General features: G+C 44.8%; 1 protein-coding gene across 8 annotated transcripts; it reads left to right on the top strand.

The window, feature by feature from the left end:
• Positions 1-803: 803 nt before the first annotated feature.
• Positions 804-15820, top strand: LOC147258997 (protein phosphatase 1 regulatory subunit 12A). 8 transcript variants are annotated; one of them, XM_086209164.1, is made up of 26 exons: positions 804-1156; positions 4666-4796; positions 5868-5986; positions 6547-6703; positions 6843-6987; positions 7085-7159; positions 7266-7345; positions 8963-9168; positions 9382-9491; positions 9573-9770; positions 9890-9972; positions 10070-10159; positions 10332-10433; positions 10544-10645; positions 10722-10812; positions 10889-11020; positions 11116-11218; positions 11325-11428; positions 11682-11741; positions 11832-11854; positions 11951-12014; positions 12096-12200; positions 12901-12951; positions 13129-13179; positions 14018-14034; positions 14537-15820. In XM_086209164.1, exons 1-25 carry the CDS (start codon positions 881-883, stop codon positions 14027-14029), a joined length of 2670 nt encoding a protein of 889 aa, XP_086065290.1. In that variant the 5' UTR covers positions 804-880; the 3' UTR covers positions 14030-14034; positions 14537-15820. The 8 variants fall into 8 exon arrangements, with proteins under 8 accessions (XP_086065290.1, XP_086065289.1, XP_086065287.1 ...); XM_086209163.1 differs by lacking the exon at positions 14018-14034 and adding an exon at positions 13487-13532; XM_086209161.1 differs by lacking the exon at positions 14018-14034 and having other exon boundaries at positions 8987-9168.
• Positions 15821-17078: the final 1258 nt, after the last annotated feature.

The following is a 17078-nucleotide window of genomic DNA, read 5'->3' as shown; positions in this document are numbered from 1 at the left end:
ACAAATGAAGTTAAATCGAGGAATCTCCTACTGCTATTATACACTACAGGCTTATGATTTATTATGTTCATGAAGTCCTCTTAAGAAAACCTAAAAGTACTGATAAGAGCCAGAGTTGTTTGGTTTTGAAGACACGTGCTTTCATCTAAAAGCACTAATCTTTGACAATGCATTTAGATTGCAACTCGTTTTTAATTATGAAGATAACTCATTGTGGAAATAATTTCCAAATTGTTCATTTTAGTGTGTTTTCAAATTAACAATACAAGAGAATAGGATTGAAATCTCTACTTATGCCCTTTTATGTGTTATAATCTTTAATAGTTTTTTAGTATGATCCTCTGAATGTGCCTCTAATGTTCCTGGGTTTCTTAGACTAACAAAAATCTATTTGAACTGCATGAACGACATATATTAGTGGATTGCCCTTTGAGTAAATGTTGCCTGTTAGTCATTACTCAGGGTCAGAACACTGTAAATTAAGTGACGTTCGTAAAACCGAGAGCAGGCTGTACTTGGGAGAAGTTTGCCCTGAAGTATGGCTGGCAGAGATCCTCTTGACGCGCTCTATCCGAAAGAGTTTAGGTTCGGAAAGAAATTCAGTTTAAAATAGAACCTTACACAAAGGCTTTCTGAAAGAAGACTCTGGTAAAAAAGCCTTCGAAACAAACCTCTCCCTTGTGCGCCGTGACTCCCTTCCTCTGTATCTTGGATTTCCGACGATAACCTGAAGGCAGCGCGGGACGACCACTCAGAACTTCGTCGTCCTACGCGTGGACCGTCCACCAGGGGGCGCAGTCCAGGGGGGAGGCTCAGTCCAAACCATCCACTCCTATTCTCTCGCACCATGAGCTGAATCTGTCCGGGCAGACCAGGGAAGATGGCGGCCACTGACCATTCCCGGTCCGAAGCTGCCAAACAGCGACGGCAGGATCAGCTGCAGCGATGGCTGGGCTCGGAGACGGACCAGACGGTGTCAGAGGCCCGGGAGACAGCGAGCGGTTCAGGGACTCGGCGGGCGAGGGTCCGATTCGCTCAAGGAGCCGTGTTTATGGCCGCTTGCTCTGCCGGAGACCGGGACGAGGTGGCAGCGTTGCTCCGGCAGGGAGCTGACATCAACCATGCCAACATAGACGGACTGACAGCGCTGCACCAGGTCTGAAGTTTAACTTCTCAACTTTAGGAGCCAAACGCCGCTTGCGTCGCAGCGAGCACTGACGTGAGGGTTATCACCAGTGTCCCTGCAAGAATAGACAACTAGCTGAGCTAAAGTTAACCCCAAAATGCTGCTGCTGCCGCTTAAACTTCATGATATACTTCTAAAAGTCCCAGCCGCGTTTGTGGTCTGTTTTATTAGCCTTTTGGCAGCCTGGGACATCCGCACTGCTGGACTCGAACAGAAGATCCTGGTTGTAGCATGCAAGCGGATCAGGATTAGGGAGCTTTAGGCAGCAGAAACTGTCTTTAGACTTTATAAGGCATTAATCGTCTCAATAAATGGTCGGTCGTGGATTCAGGGATGTTTTCATGATTAGATCAACAAGTAAGTTGTGTTTTCTGAAGCAGAAAGAAGTCTGATACCATCGCCTCCTCATGGATCGTTGTGTCAAAAAATTTCAACCATCGATTGTCTTGCAATTCGAAGATTCTTGTTTCTAAACACATGCATGTCCCAAATAGGATGCACTTCTCCTCCTCAAGCAGCTGGAGCTCAGCCTCAAGGTCTCTCCCTCCCCTCCTTGAGTCCAGCCATAACACAGGAGCAGTCTGGACTACCTCACTGTCACCCAAGTGCTCGCTGATGCACTGATGCAGTATTTCCTCTACTTTTATGATACAGCCTGTCATAATAAACGTGTCTTTTGGCAAATACAGTCACTTCAAAGTGAGGGTATCGAAGCAGATGCATGTCAAAGTCAGAGATGCTGTGCTTTTTAATTTTTCCTGCCAGCTGGAGCTGAATGGTGCAGCAGCTGGCTTGTTTTTGTGAAGTGATGTCATACCGAAGGATGACCGCTGTTTTCCCCCCTAATTTATGATGAGGCTGTCCAGTTCAGACGAGCGCCGTGAGTGCGCTCGTGCCCGGATATGCTGTAAACGTGCCCTCTTTTGGTTGATTCACTGTCACCCAGTGTGGTCCCCCGCCTGCCCTTCATCCCTTTCTCCTCCTGTTGCTCATCGGTTGCTCGGCAACCAGAATTAAATATAGGCCCACACTCTCCAAACTTTCCATCCTCTCCATCCAAAGCCTTTCTTTCCTCTCCACCGCCATTTCTTTCCTCTTTGCCACCCCCTCTGTCTCCTTCTCATCCTTCTCTCTCTCTCTCTCTCTCTATCTCTCTGTCGCTCTCTCTTTCTCTGTCCTCTCCCTTGCCAATTCCCCTTGGTGGGGACTTCAGGGATTTCAAATGAAGAAATGGAAAACATTCCTCAAACTGCACAAGCTGCTGTTGTCAAATGTGGTTTCCACAATGAGTCACTTGATGATCGAGGAGAGAGGTCTCCTGGGAGGCTTGTGTGTGTGTGTGTGTGTGTGTGTGTGTGCGTGCGTGCGTGCGTGCGTGTGTGCGCGCACCCTTGTAGAGGGTGCTAGAAGTTCCCCTCTGTTCATTCATTCAGCTTGGAGCACCCACTCATTCAAAGGACTCCTCTTTCTCCCCTTGCGTCCTCTGTGTTTTGGTTTTCCGCACCGTACTCCCAGAATAATTATCTCACGTTATGAATGAGGGTGGAGACTTGTAGCAGCTTTGTGATAAGTTGATTTAACCTCAAAGAAAAGCCTCTTAGGGGGCTTAAGGTGGCCTGATGGACAAGGTTCCGTGTGTCTACAGACGCGAGTTGCTGTGACGCGTTAGTGAGTAAACGTGTTGTACCAGGGACAGGTTTGGGAGTGTTGGCTTGTTCGGAGCAGGTGTCATTGTGTGTTTTTTTGCATCAAATGGATCTTCAGGATCCGGAGGATTTTAGAAAGCTGAAATCTTCAACCATTTCACACCAAGATTAGTCTCTGACATGTCCAGAGAGCTACAGCTAACAGTTGTACGCTGTCACCGGCCCAGGATGGACTTCAGGATCCGGGATCTAAAATTTGATTTAGACTGATCCAAATGTAATCAGTTGTGACTTGTAATATTACCTAGCTTTCCGTTAAAATCCATCTAGTAATTTTGGAAATATTCTGCTTCAAATCATCAAACATGAGTGATTACATAGCAGAGGTGTCAAAAACAACCCTTTCTTCCATCCATGCTCCGCCTCTCAAGCCAAGCTAGAGGAAATGTTGCTGGCTGTTGGATGCCTTCTGTTGCACATCGACGTCAGTAGTTCTTAATTGGTGTTTCCAACCCCTGAGAGCCCGTAAAGCTGAAAACTGAAACTGTTGTTATGTATTCAGAGTAATTAATTCTGTAATCAATGTCATATTATGTGATGTGCAGTGGTCAGCACTGTCGCCTCACAGCGAGAAAGTTATGGGTTCGAGCCCCGGCTCCAGCACGGGGTCTTTCTGTGTGGAGTCTCCATGTTCTCCCTGTTCCTGTGTGGGTTCTCTCTGGTACTCCAGCTTCCTCCCACAGTCCAAAGACATCAAGAGGGGACGAGGCTGATTGATTCTCTAAATTGACTGTAGGTGTGACTGTGAGTGTGAATGGTTGTCTGTCTCTATGTGTTAGCCCTGTGATGGACTGGCGACCTGTCCAGGGTGAACCCTGCCTCATGCCCGAAGGCTGCTGGGATAGGCTCCAACCCTAGGATAAGTTGGCAGAAAGTGGATAAGTGGTAGAAAATGGATGCATGGGCAGAACATGCAAAGTCCACACAGAAAGACCCCATGCCCAGGCCGGACCTCGAACCCAGAACCTTCTTGCTGTGAGGTGACAGTGCTGACCACTGCGCCACCGTATATGTAAATGTAACATGTAAATCATTTCGTTAAACTGGATTGGAATCGGTATTGTCCTCGAACCAGTGTGTACGTCATAATGTCAGTATAGTCCCTGTTAACACAAACATTTGAGCGATACTCAGACCTCGGAGCATTTTATCTGTGTAATATCGTTATTTTAAGACGCCTGTAATGTCAAAATGCCTTGTCAAGACTTATTCCTCTTGAAATGAAGAGCACACGATTTTATTTGGCAACACGATCGGCTAGATTTCACTGAGCAGGTCACAACATAATAGCATGAGGTTCTCATGAGATTCATCTTGAGACTGGTTCTGGCCAGACTTCGCCTCAGGAAAGCAGCTAAATGGATGTGCTGTTTCACTCATGCAACTAAATGAGTGTTTTAAAAAGCACTTGAGGGCTTTCGGCAGCCCACTTAGTAGAAAGTAGACACAGTAGTGATTGTTTTGGCCCTTGTGCCTTAGTTGACTTTAATAGATATTTAAAATGTTTTGGAGTTTTGCCTCTCACAGCAAACCCATATGAAGTGGGTCCAAGGCCTTTCTTTTACTGGAGCTGGATCCTGACTGACATGAACAGTCAGACTGTAAATGTGTTTATTCTTGTTATAAAGGACAAACAATAAATACTAGTGTGTGTGTGCGCGCGTGCATGCGCACGTGTGTGTATGTGTGTGTGAGTGTGTGTGTATGTATGTGTGTGTGAGTGTGTGTGTGTGTGTATAGTAACCCATCATGTGGCTGTGCGTCCTCCGGCAGGCCTGTATTGATGAAAATGCTGAGATGGTGCAGTTTCTGGTGGAGAATGGAAGCGCCGTCAACACGGGGGACAACGAGGGCTGGACTCCTCTACACGCTGCAGCCTCCTGTGGCTTCATCCAGATCGCTAAGTGAGTGTTGTCCATCGGCACCTCGTCCCCATAGCGGGTTTAAACAGTCCGGAGTTTTTTAAAAGTACAGGACAATGTTGAGGTCAGTCAGTGATGAGGTATTCACATTACATCAGTTTCTATGTATGTTACGCCACAAACCAGGTGCTGCTCCATGATGTTAAAATAAGCCCCTTTCAGTCATTGCAGGGTCAAACACAGATGTAATTAATTATACTTTAATAGTAATGGCTCCGTTCCATTTAGGTGCACCAGGTCTCTGGTGTTGCGTATACTGGCTCTCTAGAATGGCTGAATGGAACAGGACCGTAATTAATTTGATCAGTTACTCCAGTGATTGCTCTGCCCATCTTAATCACATTTACTTTAGCCAGTGTTGGGATTATTTAACGCATGTTAGCTTGCTTGTTCCTTGTCTGACTCCTGAAAACTGAGACAGAACTAGATAGAGCACTGGGATCATGGGCGTGTGATAATTTGTCAACACTTCAAGCGGCTTTCAACTTTCACACTCTAATTTATTTATTTTTGTCTGCCTCGTCAGGCATGATTCTGGATCACTTGCCTCCAAAAATCACTTCTATTGCTGGGATTCTGCCTTCAAAATAAAAGCAGCAAAATAAAAGCAATAACAAGCGCTTCTGCTGCTAGTGAGTAGTTAGTAGCTAAGCTAATGCTACCCTGTCATTTGTGTTCTTTGCTGTGTGCTCACACTGCATTTCTATTTACCTAGCTTCCACGTCACATTACCTCGGAACTCTAAATGAGTTCTTGCTATTACTGCAGTATTACCTCAATTACTTTTCTTTTTCTAATTACTCAGGTTGTCTTTGGTTGCTCCTTACTGCATTAGGCGCCTCACAGAACAATAATGAAAAAAATGTATCTAACGACAGAGACATGTTTTATATATTTCAATAATTGCTCTCTGTCAATTTTTTTGTTTGTATTTTGTTTGACTTCACAATAAAAAATACAAAAGTAAGAGCACAGCACAAAAATCAGCAATCCAGATGGTGTATTTTCAGAATAAAACTTGACACGTCATTGACTATAGAAGTGCGTCTGTAGGTACCTGATCGAGCATGGCGCTCATGTCGGAGCGGTTAACAGCGAAGGAGAGCTGCCTCTGGACGTGGCCACAGAGGACGCCATGGAGAGACTCCTCAAAGGAGAAATCAAAAAACAAGGTGAGAAGTTGCTGTGCATCTGCCCCGCGACCTACTATGACTGTTGAGAATCAAAGATCTATCAACTGGTCATACAAATGTGAGCGCAGACAGTAACATACTGACAGTTTGGACTGATTGTTTTGATTCATTTTCTCATGTGGCCAGGTTTTTAAGCTGTTTATTTGTTGAGTGAAATGTTTATGTACGTGGAAGAATGAACTTAAAAAGAGTAACCATACTAATGTAGCGGACTTGATATTTTTTGTGTTGGTTTCCACCAGCAAAGGGAGGAAATCATACTCCAAAATGGTACAGCCCCAAAACACTGAACTAATCAACTATTCTAATCAGTCACATTTAAAATACATCTAAGTGAGACTAGACAAAAATAGTGCAAGAATCAGGACAGAGTCATGTGACCCAAATATTGACCTCCATTGTGACGAAGTGCACTGAGCCCCACACTTAAACCCATTTCAGTGTACAGGATGAGATGCCATCCAAATCAACCCATGAATACTAAATAGGAGCTAAATGAATATGAAATATGTTGCCATGTTTTCATGTGTGTTTCACAGGAATAGACGTGGACAAGGCTAGAAAGGAGGAGGAGAGGATCATGCTCCAGGACGCCATGGCAGTGCTGGCAGGAGGAGGCACTCTCACACCTCACCCAAACACCAAGGCTACGGCTTTGCATGTCGCTGCTGCAAAGGGATATATCGAAGTCCTCAAGTGAGCATCAGTCCACACACACACACACACACACACACACACACACACACACACACACACACACACACGACACCTTGTTAGTCAGCAGGTTAGCACGGCTTTTATTCATAGCGATCATATCTTCTGCTGCTCTGGTCAGGGTGCTGTTGCAGTGTGGGGTTGACGTGGACAGCAAGGACATCGATGGGTGGACGGCCATGCATGCAGCAGCTCACTGGGGGCAGGAAGAAGTGTGCACGCTGCTTGCTGAAAACATGTGTGACATGAGTGCCGTCAACAACGTGGTGAGCTGGACCCAAATGATCTTTCCTCACCATAGCTTGTGTGATTGAAGCCTTCGTACCCGCCTTGACTGATCCTGCACTGTCAATGTCCTTGTAGGGCCAAACACCGTTAGATGTTGCAGACGAGAACCTAGTGGACACTCTGGAGGAGCTGCAGAAGAAACAGAATGCTGTGAGTCTGCATAACTACCTCATTCTGTCAGATGAAACTGATATGATTGATAGTGTTACAGCAGCGAATGTTCTCTGTGTTTATGTGTGTTTATATTCCTCTTCAGTTACGAACCGAGAAGGAGAAACAGACTCCTGTTATTGATACCAGCCCACAAATCTCCACAGTGCCAATTCGCACACGCAGGTCAGTGCCAGGGTGTTAGGGTGTTGGCATGTGTTTGTTGGTGTGCGTGTGTGTGTTTGTGCGGGCACACACTAAACTGTTCCTTAGCTGAATCCCAGTAATCCCAGTTCCGGCAGTTTGCATGCAGGTATGATATTAACAGTCCCAGCATTCTTTTGAACCATGTCTAGTGACATTGATGGTCACTGACATTCTGTGTCCCAGTTACATCCTAAATACTGACTTGGAAGGTTTCAGTTTGTTGTACGTTCACAGAGGATAAATAGATTTTTTTTTTTTTTTAAACACCAGAGCATATCTTCTTAAAATGGCATTTATTACCTCTGTTTAGCGATTGGCATTATGGATAGAATTTTCATTTGGGCTAAGGAATTACACCCCAATAGATTCGATCTGGAAAATCTGTTCCGAGTTTAAATATCTGGCTGATCTGCAGACTTCAACACATTGGTGCTGTCACTGAGCAGTCCTGCTCACATTCTCCACAATGATCTAATACACCCAGATCATAACTTTCCAATTTATGTGACTTTCCTGTCACAGTCCAGCCATACTAGTCTCTGGTAGTGTTGATGTTTTTTATTAGCAATAGCGTTGAAGCACAAAGTACCATGCAAGTGTGAACTGCATATATTTGCATTCAGGTGTTTTCTTTTTCCTATTATGGGATTGAAGAAAGAAGTAATATTTTTAAATCAGTTTGGTCAAACTCTCCACAGTGTAACTTTGATTCCATGCAGACTAACTTTTAAGTTATAGAACATGAAAATTAAGCATCTTATTTTGATGAATTTAATATTTAGTGTGTGGTTGGGACACTTGCTGTTTTGTCATTTGTGTGGATGCTCTGTTGCTATGTTATCCCTGCATCCCTGCATATCCTTCCATGTAGGACTTGCTGTTTACATCCCCTAAAGGAACATGTCATTTGTTTTTGTGAAAATTTGCTTATTTGCCACCCTCCTCAGAGCCAAACAAGAAATTAGAAAACCTTTTCTCCTCTGTGCTACTTTAAGTCAGGAAAGTAGTTCTGGTTATGTGTCTGATTCTAAAATTAGAATGTGTTGTAATTTTAGATTGTCCAAGTGAATGTTATGGACAACCCAAGTTATATGAATGCAGGTGAAGGCCGTGTTGGAGTGTATTTGATGACATTTTAGTTATGCTAACACTTCCCATCTACTACCATTCATTCTGCTAAGCTAATTACTAGTTGGATGGCTTCCAGGGGTCCCTACTGTAAATACAGAGATGAGAAAGGGTATCTATCATCTTGTCTGATTCTTGAGATTGAAGCAAATTAGTATATTTTACAAAACATTGGCATTTAATTTTTAATAACTTTCTTCAGACATGCTGCCTCTGTTTGAATTTGACATGCTGTGGTTATAGGCTGCAAAACAGGTCAGATTTGGGATGAACTACAACATATAAATGGTGATTTAGAGAATAGAGTTGTACACTTAGCATCACAGTGAGAGACACAGTGTTCCACCCACTGATGTGTTGATTAGCGCATGCTCCCTCTAATCGGCTGCACATGGAATGATTGCCCTCACTGATCAGCTCCCTGCATGCCACCTGTTCTTCCACTCCACCATGGCCCCGCCCCTGCAGGACTTCTATCTCTCGTATGAGCAGTAAAGAGAAAATCTGCCTCCATGAGCGGGAGAAGCACCCGCCGCCCGCCCTGCAGAGCAGTCCAGCTGAGGACGAGGAGGAGGAAGGCCAGACAGCACAGAGCCAGACACAAAGCCAGGCCAAAGCCTCCAGCAGCTCCAGCTCCGAGGAGGAGAGTGAATCTGAGAGTGATGCAGAGTCTGGTGAGATAAGCCGCTGGTGCCTTTCCTTTGAAGAGGGTGTGTGCTGTTGTTGCTCATTGGTATTTTGATGAGCAAAATTTCTGCACACCTGAATGCATGCCAACATTTTTTACCCCCCCTTCCAAGAGGATATTTTATTTTTTTACTTTTTACTTTTTTTTTTTTACAATTTTACAAGTAACTTATTGATTGCTGACATTTGCATAACTGCAGAGAAAGCGAAAAACAGAGAGATCATAAACAACTTGAACAACAAACGCAACACCACCAGCCACCTTCCTACCTCCATGTCAGCGAGTTCTGCTGCAAGCCAAGTTAAAAAGGTAACATGACCGAAGTATTGCTGAAAAGTCATCAAATGTGGCTGCAACACAACGGTTCTGACTAATATTCTGGCCATGTAGCAGGAGCCAAGCAAGTCAGCAGTCACTGAAGCCCCAGGCTCTTGGAGAACATCACTGAGGAAAGCAGGCAGCTCTGTGACTCTGGGCTCAGCTGGACTGTCTGACTCCAGCCAGGACCCCAATAGGCCTCCAGAATCGGGCCTGGGTATGACCCGCTCTGCATCCAGCCCTCGCCTCAGCTCCGAGGCTGACAACAAGGTACACAACCCAGGCGTTCACATGATTCAAAACCACAGCTTTTCTTTGAAAAATATAATGCGACACACAGAATAAAGGCTTCTTTTACAGCATCCACTGATCTTACCACTCATTCTTAGGAGCCAAGACTCGCTCGGGTACCACCTATTCCAACACGGAGACTCTTCAGTATTCCAGACAGCAGCCCTGATAACTCCAACAGGTGGGCTTGTGCTCTCACAGCTTCTGCGCTTGTGAAACTAGAACCTGTTTTTCTGAGTCACTGCATATGTGCCCCTGTCACCCTGTCTCTCTCTCAGTTGGCTAAGTCGTAGCTCCTCTTACACCCGGCGCCTTCATAGTCAATCAGGGAATGAGCTCACTAGTTCCAACTCCTCTTTGCCTCACAGGTTAGTCGTGCTGCTCACTGCCTAGCTGGTTTGTGCTGTTTGTATGTGGTTGTTTTTGCTGTGTGCAGCTTATTATGTTCCCCACAGAGGTAGCAGCCACGCGTGTTTGTGCGTGTGTTTGTGCGTCTGTTAAAGTTGGCCTAATGTCTCCAGCAAGTTTGATTATTTCCAGTTCCTCCTATGGGAAGAAACTGGATGACCCCACTATGACCTCAACTAGCACCGGAACAAGCTCTGCTGGACTCAGCCGCCTTAATAGTGTCTTAAGCCAAAGGTGTGGGTGTGTGTGTGTGTGTGTGTTGTTTGTTTTTTTTTTTGTTTATATTTTTAGTGTAAGCAATAATGTGGTCTCCCCATCATCTTTACCCTACCTCCTGTTTGAAGACTTCCTCAGGAACAGCCAGAAAAGAAGGATCAGAACGCTTTAACCACCTCCATCTCTCAGAACATGACCACAGGCGAAGCAGAAACCAAGCAGAGACGCAAGTGAGTTGGTCATAGTGGTCGGCGTTGTCAAAGGGGGTGACAGCGCTGTTGCTAAGTGTTTCATCTGTCACATCAGGTCCTATCTGACTCCTGTTCGGGATGAGGAGGCCGAGGCTCAGAGAAAGGCTCGCTCCCGACATGCACGGCAGTCTCGTCGCTCCACTCAGGTACAAACATGACCTGGTCACATGATCACATCCTCCAGCTGTAGTGCCTAACACAATATCCCTCTGTCATATCTAGGGGGTGACGCTAACAGACCTGCAGGAAGCGGAGAAGACCATGAAGACCTTGAAGACAGACAATAAAGGGAGAGAAAAGAGAGAGGAAGAAGAGAAGGAGAAGGAAGCAAAACCTAAGAAGGGAGAGGAGGGGGTGAGAGTGAATTTCAGACTCGCAGTCCTGCGTTGGCTGCCGCTTTTTATATAATGTCAAGTGACATCACATAGCCGGGGATGCTGTCTTTACAGGAAGTGAGCTGGAGGTCTCGTATTGCCAGTCTGCAGAAGTCAGACCTGCTTGGTCTCACACAGCCCGCTGGCTCTCCACGACCTCAGACATCCGACAGGAGAGGTACACTTCAACACTGGCCTTTTCTAACACTAGAACTTAAAAAGACAGACTTTGAGAGTGTGGCGTTAGTTGATATTTGTCTTAAAGCTCTCTGGCTTTGTTCCAGCTGTGGAAGCCAGCACAGGGGAGAGTGAGTCAGAGAAATGGGCCCAGGAGCGCAGGGAAAGGAGGCAAGCTCGGGCCAGGAGGAAGGCGCAGAGGACGGGGGAGGTAAACCCTGCAAACATCTCTGTAACTGGAACGTGAATGCAGGGATGGGAACAAACAATGGGAACAATTCTCATCTAGGTGTAATAGATCCATCATCCTTCCAAATTTCATCAAAGTCCTTCCAAAAGTTTTGGATTTGTCCTGCTGTAACAGACAAATCGGTGATATATAACTTTCTTAGTGGTGGTACTAACAAGTTTGAATGTCAGTAAGCTACAGCAGCTTAATAAGAACATGCTACTGTCCCCCGCAGAATGATGACAATGATCCCAGTGGCGAGGAAGAGTTCTCAGGCAGCAAGCTGGATCCACAGGTGTGTGTGTGTGTGTATATTTTTTATTGTGGTCTCAACAGAATGTTACCACAGACACGCACTATAATTAGTGTGCTTCTCTTTTTACAGACAAACCAGCACTGGAGTTCCAGGTATGAATCCCACCTTTTGAGCTGATTGATCTGTCCTCGTTCTGTTGGACACTGTGATAGCAGGATGTCTGACCTCTGCTTTCCTCGTCCACACAGGTCAGATGCATCCACTAATGACAGCACCCAGGCGGGAGGGTCTGAGACCAAGGATTTTAAGAAGGTCGGCTGACAGACTTGATTTAAAAAGCTTGTGGACGTCCTTATGCCTCCCATGTATTCACTGTTGGTGTTTGTGTGTCAGTTGTTCGAGGAGGTGTCCAGAGAAAACAGTCAGCTCCAGTCGCAGCTCCAGGACACACAGAGGATTGTCAGTCAGACTAGGTTGGATCTAGAAAAGGCCACACAGGTGAGAGACACACACACACACACACGATGAAGTTGACAAACTGTTATGATCAGTGAACAAAGTCCGATGGAAACATCTTAAAGTGATAAAACCAGTAAATGATGACATCTCTCAATTTTGGCCAGGAGTAGCCTTTTTTGGGGGGTTGGATTTCCTGTTGAGGTTTGTGCTACGATTACAGCCAACTATCACTTGTCATGCTGTCAAACCAGTCTCTCTATCCAAATACCATTTTTTTTCAGCTGATGTGAATGAAAAATATCTTTCTGTTTGGCATTTCTGTGGGAAAAACTCAAGGCAAATGAAGGGGAGAAAAAAAAAACATTTGAAGGATAACAAAGTGCAGTCAGGTTGTACTGCTGTCAATGTAGGAAACTGTATAAAGTGTGATCCTTTTGGGATTTATCATCAAGTCCTTAAGACCTATCAGCCTCAGTTTTACTATTTTGTGCAAAGTTAGAAAATTTCAACATGCTAACGTAGTGCACCAAGGTGGTCGACTGTCTGCATTACACTGAGCATGATGAATGTCAGCGTGCTGGTTTTAGAAGCTCCTCTGTGCCTGATCGCAGTCTCGCAGAGCTGTAGCCAGAATTCACTCACACAAGGATAAAATCCTCACAGAGTATGATGTCAAATTAAACGTGTTTTTTATCTGCATCCACTACATGGAGTTCAGGTTTCACTTTGTGTTCAACAGAGGCAGGAGCGCTTCACTGACTGTTCAGCCCTGCTGGATCTGGAGAGAAAGGTAACACGTCTCCACTGTTGGTGTTCCTGGTTGTAGCTTCTCCTGCCTCACTACTGCCACCCTGCTCACCGTTGACACTCTCAACCTGAACCACTTCCTCACCTGTCTCCACTCATCTGTCCTCCGTCACTTTCCCTCTCTGTCCACCCACTCGTCTTCACGTTCCCCTGGTGTTAGGACCGGAGGATGTTGGAGCGGCGTATGGCGGAGCTGGAGGAAGAGCTGAAGGTGAGGAAGCATTCAGGTCACCAACATGTTGCATGCTGCTGCTTGATTAGCTTGGCTTTAGCTTTTGCAGTTGAGCAGCGGTGTGGGAGTTAAATGTAGAGAGCAGTGCATCCTCTCAGCTGTGATCAACAGGGCTGAACAGTTATTCAAACAATATGAAATTGTAGGAAACTCAGTATTGCAATTGCTTGTCATGGCTAATAAAAACAGCATATTTATTATTTTCAATTAAAACTAAAACAAGTATTTTCACATTTGCTGTCTGTCAAAATTATCTCAGTTGCTGATTTTTTTTTTTTTTTTTTAGAAAATTGTCCAGCCCAAGTGATAAGGTCACTCTTCATACCTCTTAGGTGCATTTGTTTCTCTCTCACAAAACTAAATGTTTGTCTTTTAACTCATTTCCCATGAGACCTCTTCTATGAAGCAGCAGGTTGACATTTTGGAAAATACACTGACTTGTACAGGTGCAGTCCATGAGCTTAAAAGAAGAACCAGAGAAATAGCGGTCCTGGTTCTGTCAGGTTGACACCTGGCTGGGAATTGTTCCTGGCCAAGAGGTGCTTATCAGTGATTTTGTTTCATACGAATTAAACTGACAAGAGGAAACAAATTAGTGAGCTTTGAAAGGTCAAGTAAGAAAAACATCTTGTGGGCGGGGCTTAGGTGCGAAAACAGAGACTCCTAAAGAGGTTTGCGCAGATGCTACAAGAGAATCAGTTTGGTCAGAACCAGAGAGTTTGTTTTTCATCAATCCAATCACCTGCCAAGATGGTTCTGTGAAACAAACCATCTGACACATCAGGTCCTCAGACTAGTTCTTTCTTCTTGTTTCCAGTGTTTTTGCTGAACAACGTGAGTGGTGCTGTTCGGGGCCTTGGATATTGAAGTAGTCCCTGTAACATCTCCTTAGTGGGAGAAACTATAAAACTGTGAAGGAAAAGGATGGGTAGTAACTAAAGTGATCATCCAGTTGTTTTGTTTGTCCATATTTGTCCTCAACTCTCAGCAGACGATTTCATGACCAATTAGAGTAGAATCACCGAAAAGAACACTGCGGTGTACAAAAATACTAACTTACAAAGGCACCTGTGGTTTTTCACTTCACTGTATTTAAAATCACATAAATTTGGTGTCCTGCTTCCCTTTTAAGCATCAGAACAGTTTATTGCATTCTCTATTCTCACTCTATTTATTCTCCTGGTTTTATTTACCAGTTTTAATTGTTTATTCCTCAGTTGATGAATGTTCCTCTTCAAAATGTCTCCTGCGCTATCTTGATATTTGACTCTTAAGCGGACTCATCAATGACTCTCAAACTATCCGGTTTTAATGTGACTTTTATTTGTACCGCCAGGTTTTGGTTGACCTGAGAGCAGACAACCAGCGTCTTAAAGATGAAAATGGAGCACTGATCCGTGTCATCAGCAAACTCTCCAAATAGACGGGGAGAGAGAGAGAGAGAGAGAGACACACACACAAAATGCAGGGACCCCCCCCTCCTCTTCCCTCCATCCCACCCTCCCTTCTTCCACGCATTCCTCCCAGTGCCAAAGAGCAAGAGAGAGGGGGAGCGAAGCAGCAATATGTCCTACGTACATGAGCACCGCAGCTTGACTTGGATTGTGATGCCTCTCTATAGTCATGAACAGCTGGAGTGGCTTTTGTGTGCCTTCTTTTTTTTCCTTTTTTTTTTTTTTTAAATGCCCCTTATTGTTACAGGAAGACCTTTTTGGCATGGAGGCCTGGTCAGAGGCTCCCACAGCAGCAACATGAGACTTGACAACAGCCAAAATGCCCACGGCTGGTGAAACACGGAAAACACAACGACTACGAGTGTGCATCAGGGGAACACTAACATGCGCACACATTCCAATGCGTGCATCACATACTTCCTCGATGCACATTCCACGAGCGCGCAAGGCTATGTGGTCTTTACCGCTCCCACTTAGTATTTAATTTTTGTGAACACATTCACGTCACACACTCACAAGTTTACCCTAATCACCGTCCCAGTCCTGATGGATTGTTGTCAAGCAGTAAAAGGTTTGTAGAGGGTTGCAGCTCCGAGACTTTAGTGTCCTGACGACAGGGGAAAGTCCATGAAGCTCCGCTGGGTTGTTTTGTTTCCACATTGCAAGTGTTTGAACCCACCTACCTCTCCACCTATGCACTTCCCCCATATCCAGTTTTACTTTTGTGACCACAGACACACTCCATGCTCTTAAAAATGACCGCAGACCCAGGTCACAGCACTTTACTCTCTGCATAGCAATAGAAGATCTGCCCTCCAGACAGACAACCTCAGTTCAGAGCAGCATCTTCTCACCCCTGCTCGTCTTGAAGCAAGTAGCGGGAGAAGTTAGCCAAAACTGAAGGTCAAAGGTCATTGCACAATTATAGAAATTGCTGTTCTGTCTATTATGCTATGAATGGTTTTAATTATCATTGATGAAGCCATTATTTTCATAGTTTTTCAATTATAAATTCCTCTCTTGCAAGGGAGCATGTATATTACATGTGTATAAATATTAGTCTAATACCATTTTGAAGTAAAATTCCATGTAGCCTTTCTTCACATGTTGGTTTTCTAATATATTAAATGAATGTCTGCACCCTAAATAAAAAAAGTGTGTTTGTAGCGACTGCCTGCTTATTATATTGATCCAGCTGCATGTTGAGTGGATAGTGTTTGTCTAGCTTCACAACATGAAACCCTCAACACTTGAGTTCTTCCTTGGATTCCTCACTAACGTGTGTCAGCACACGGCTCCCATTTGTCATTTACCACACTTGTGTTTTGTGCTCAGTGTAGTTCTGTTTTTTCTGGTAGCAAGATGTCTGACATCACTGCGGTGTATACATACACACACACACACACACACACAAACACAGTGGGCCAACACAGATGTGTCTACAGCATACTTGGACTGTTATATTGTCGACCCGGGAGAATCCATATATCATCACTAGTTTTGAGCTGCCATGACAGAAATGAGTGTCACTGCATGTGCTGGATGAGCCCGTCTGGTTAAAGATGCAAGAGGCCTGTCATAGCATTTATATGAAGAGCTTTTAACAGCAGTTATCCATCTGTTTGTCTCATCTGAGAGCAGAGAGATGGACCACTGTCCTGCAGTGAAGAAGCACTGACAACAAGCTAAGCTCCTAATAAGGAAGGGCAGGCTGGCCGAGGCACTCTCTCTGTAAATATCCCCTCGGTCTGAGAAAGACCGAGGCAGGGAGCTGGGGAGGAAGAGGGAAGCGGATGGATTGAAGCCTTATATGGACAAAGCACTGCTTTTCCCAGGGTTTGTGGCTCTGACCCCCGGCAGGATGCCAGATGCACACAAACAGCTCCTCAGTGCCACCAAGAGGTGCAACTCAAGTAAAACATCAGTTGAAGTAAAGATGCAATTTCTTGACTACAAAAACAAACTGTAAACTGTTGCCGCCTCAGACCATAAAGTGCTGGAAGACTCCAGATTATTAACATCCTCAAGGGCAGTGTGACAAAATGTGTTTTTAATATTCCATTTTACACTGTGCTGACATGGTACATGTTCTTTAAAGCCTGGTAGTTGATGGGGGGGGGGGGGCAGAATGGACCTCAGACGTGTGTGAGGCCCATCCATGGCAGAAATGTCAAAATGTTTTGTGACTACATTTTTAGCAATGTATTCACACCCAGACATACTAGAAAATAGTCTGATAAAATAATATAAGATGGATCCAAGTGCAATTGGTGTCCACCCCCTGTAAAATAAAGAAATAATACAACTCGTAAAGTCAAGTACAAAACTGAACAATACGCTCAGTCATAAAACTATGCTTCAGAAAATAACAGGACTTCTTTTGTAGTCCAGATGTCCCAGAGCCTCTGGGCCTTCACTGCAAAC

The sequence above is a fragment of the Aulostomus chinensis genome, chromosome 7 (assembly GCF_037954235.1).
Source record: "Aulostomus chinensis isolate RoL2024-O1b breed Wild chromosome 7, RoL_Achi_v1.0, whole genome shotgun sequence".
NCBI classification, from domain to species: domain Eukaryota; kingdom Metazoa; phylum Chordata; class Actinopteri; order Syngnathiformes; family Aulostomidae; genus Aulostomus; species Aulostomus chinensis.
This window is presented reverse-complemented; position numbering and strand designations above follow the sequence as displayed.

Bases quoted from the DNA above. Each gene is read 5' to 3' on its own strand.
- LOC147258997 (XM_086209159.1), top strand. From the start codon at position 881: ATGGCGGCCACTGACCATTCCCGGTCCGAAGCTGCCAAACAGCGACGG. The intron at 6,988-7,084 runs GTGAGCTGGACC...ATGTCCTTGTAG, and splicing joins TGAGTGCCGTCAACAACGTG to GGCCAAACACCGTTAGATGT. The intron at 12,201-12,900 runs GTGAGAGACACA...TGTGTTCAACAG, and splicing joins ATCTAGAAAAGGCCACACAG to AGGCAGGAGCGCTTCACTGA.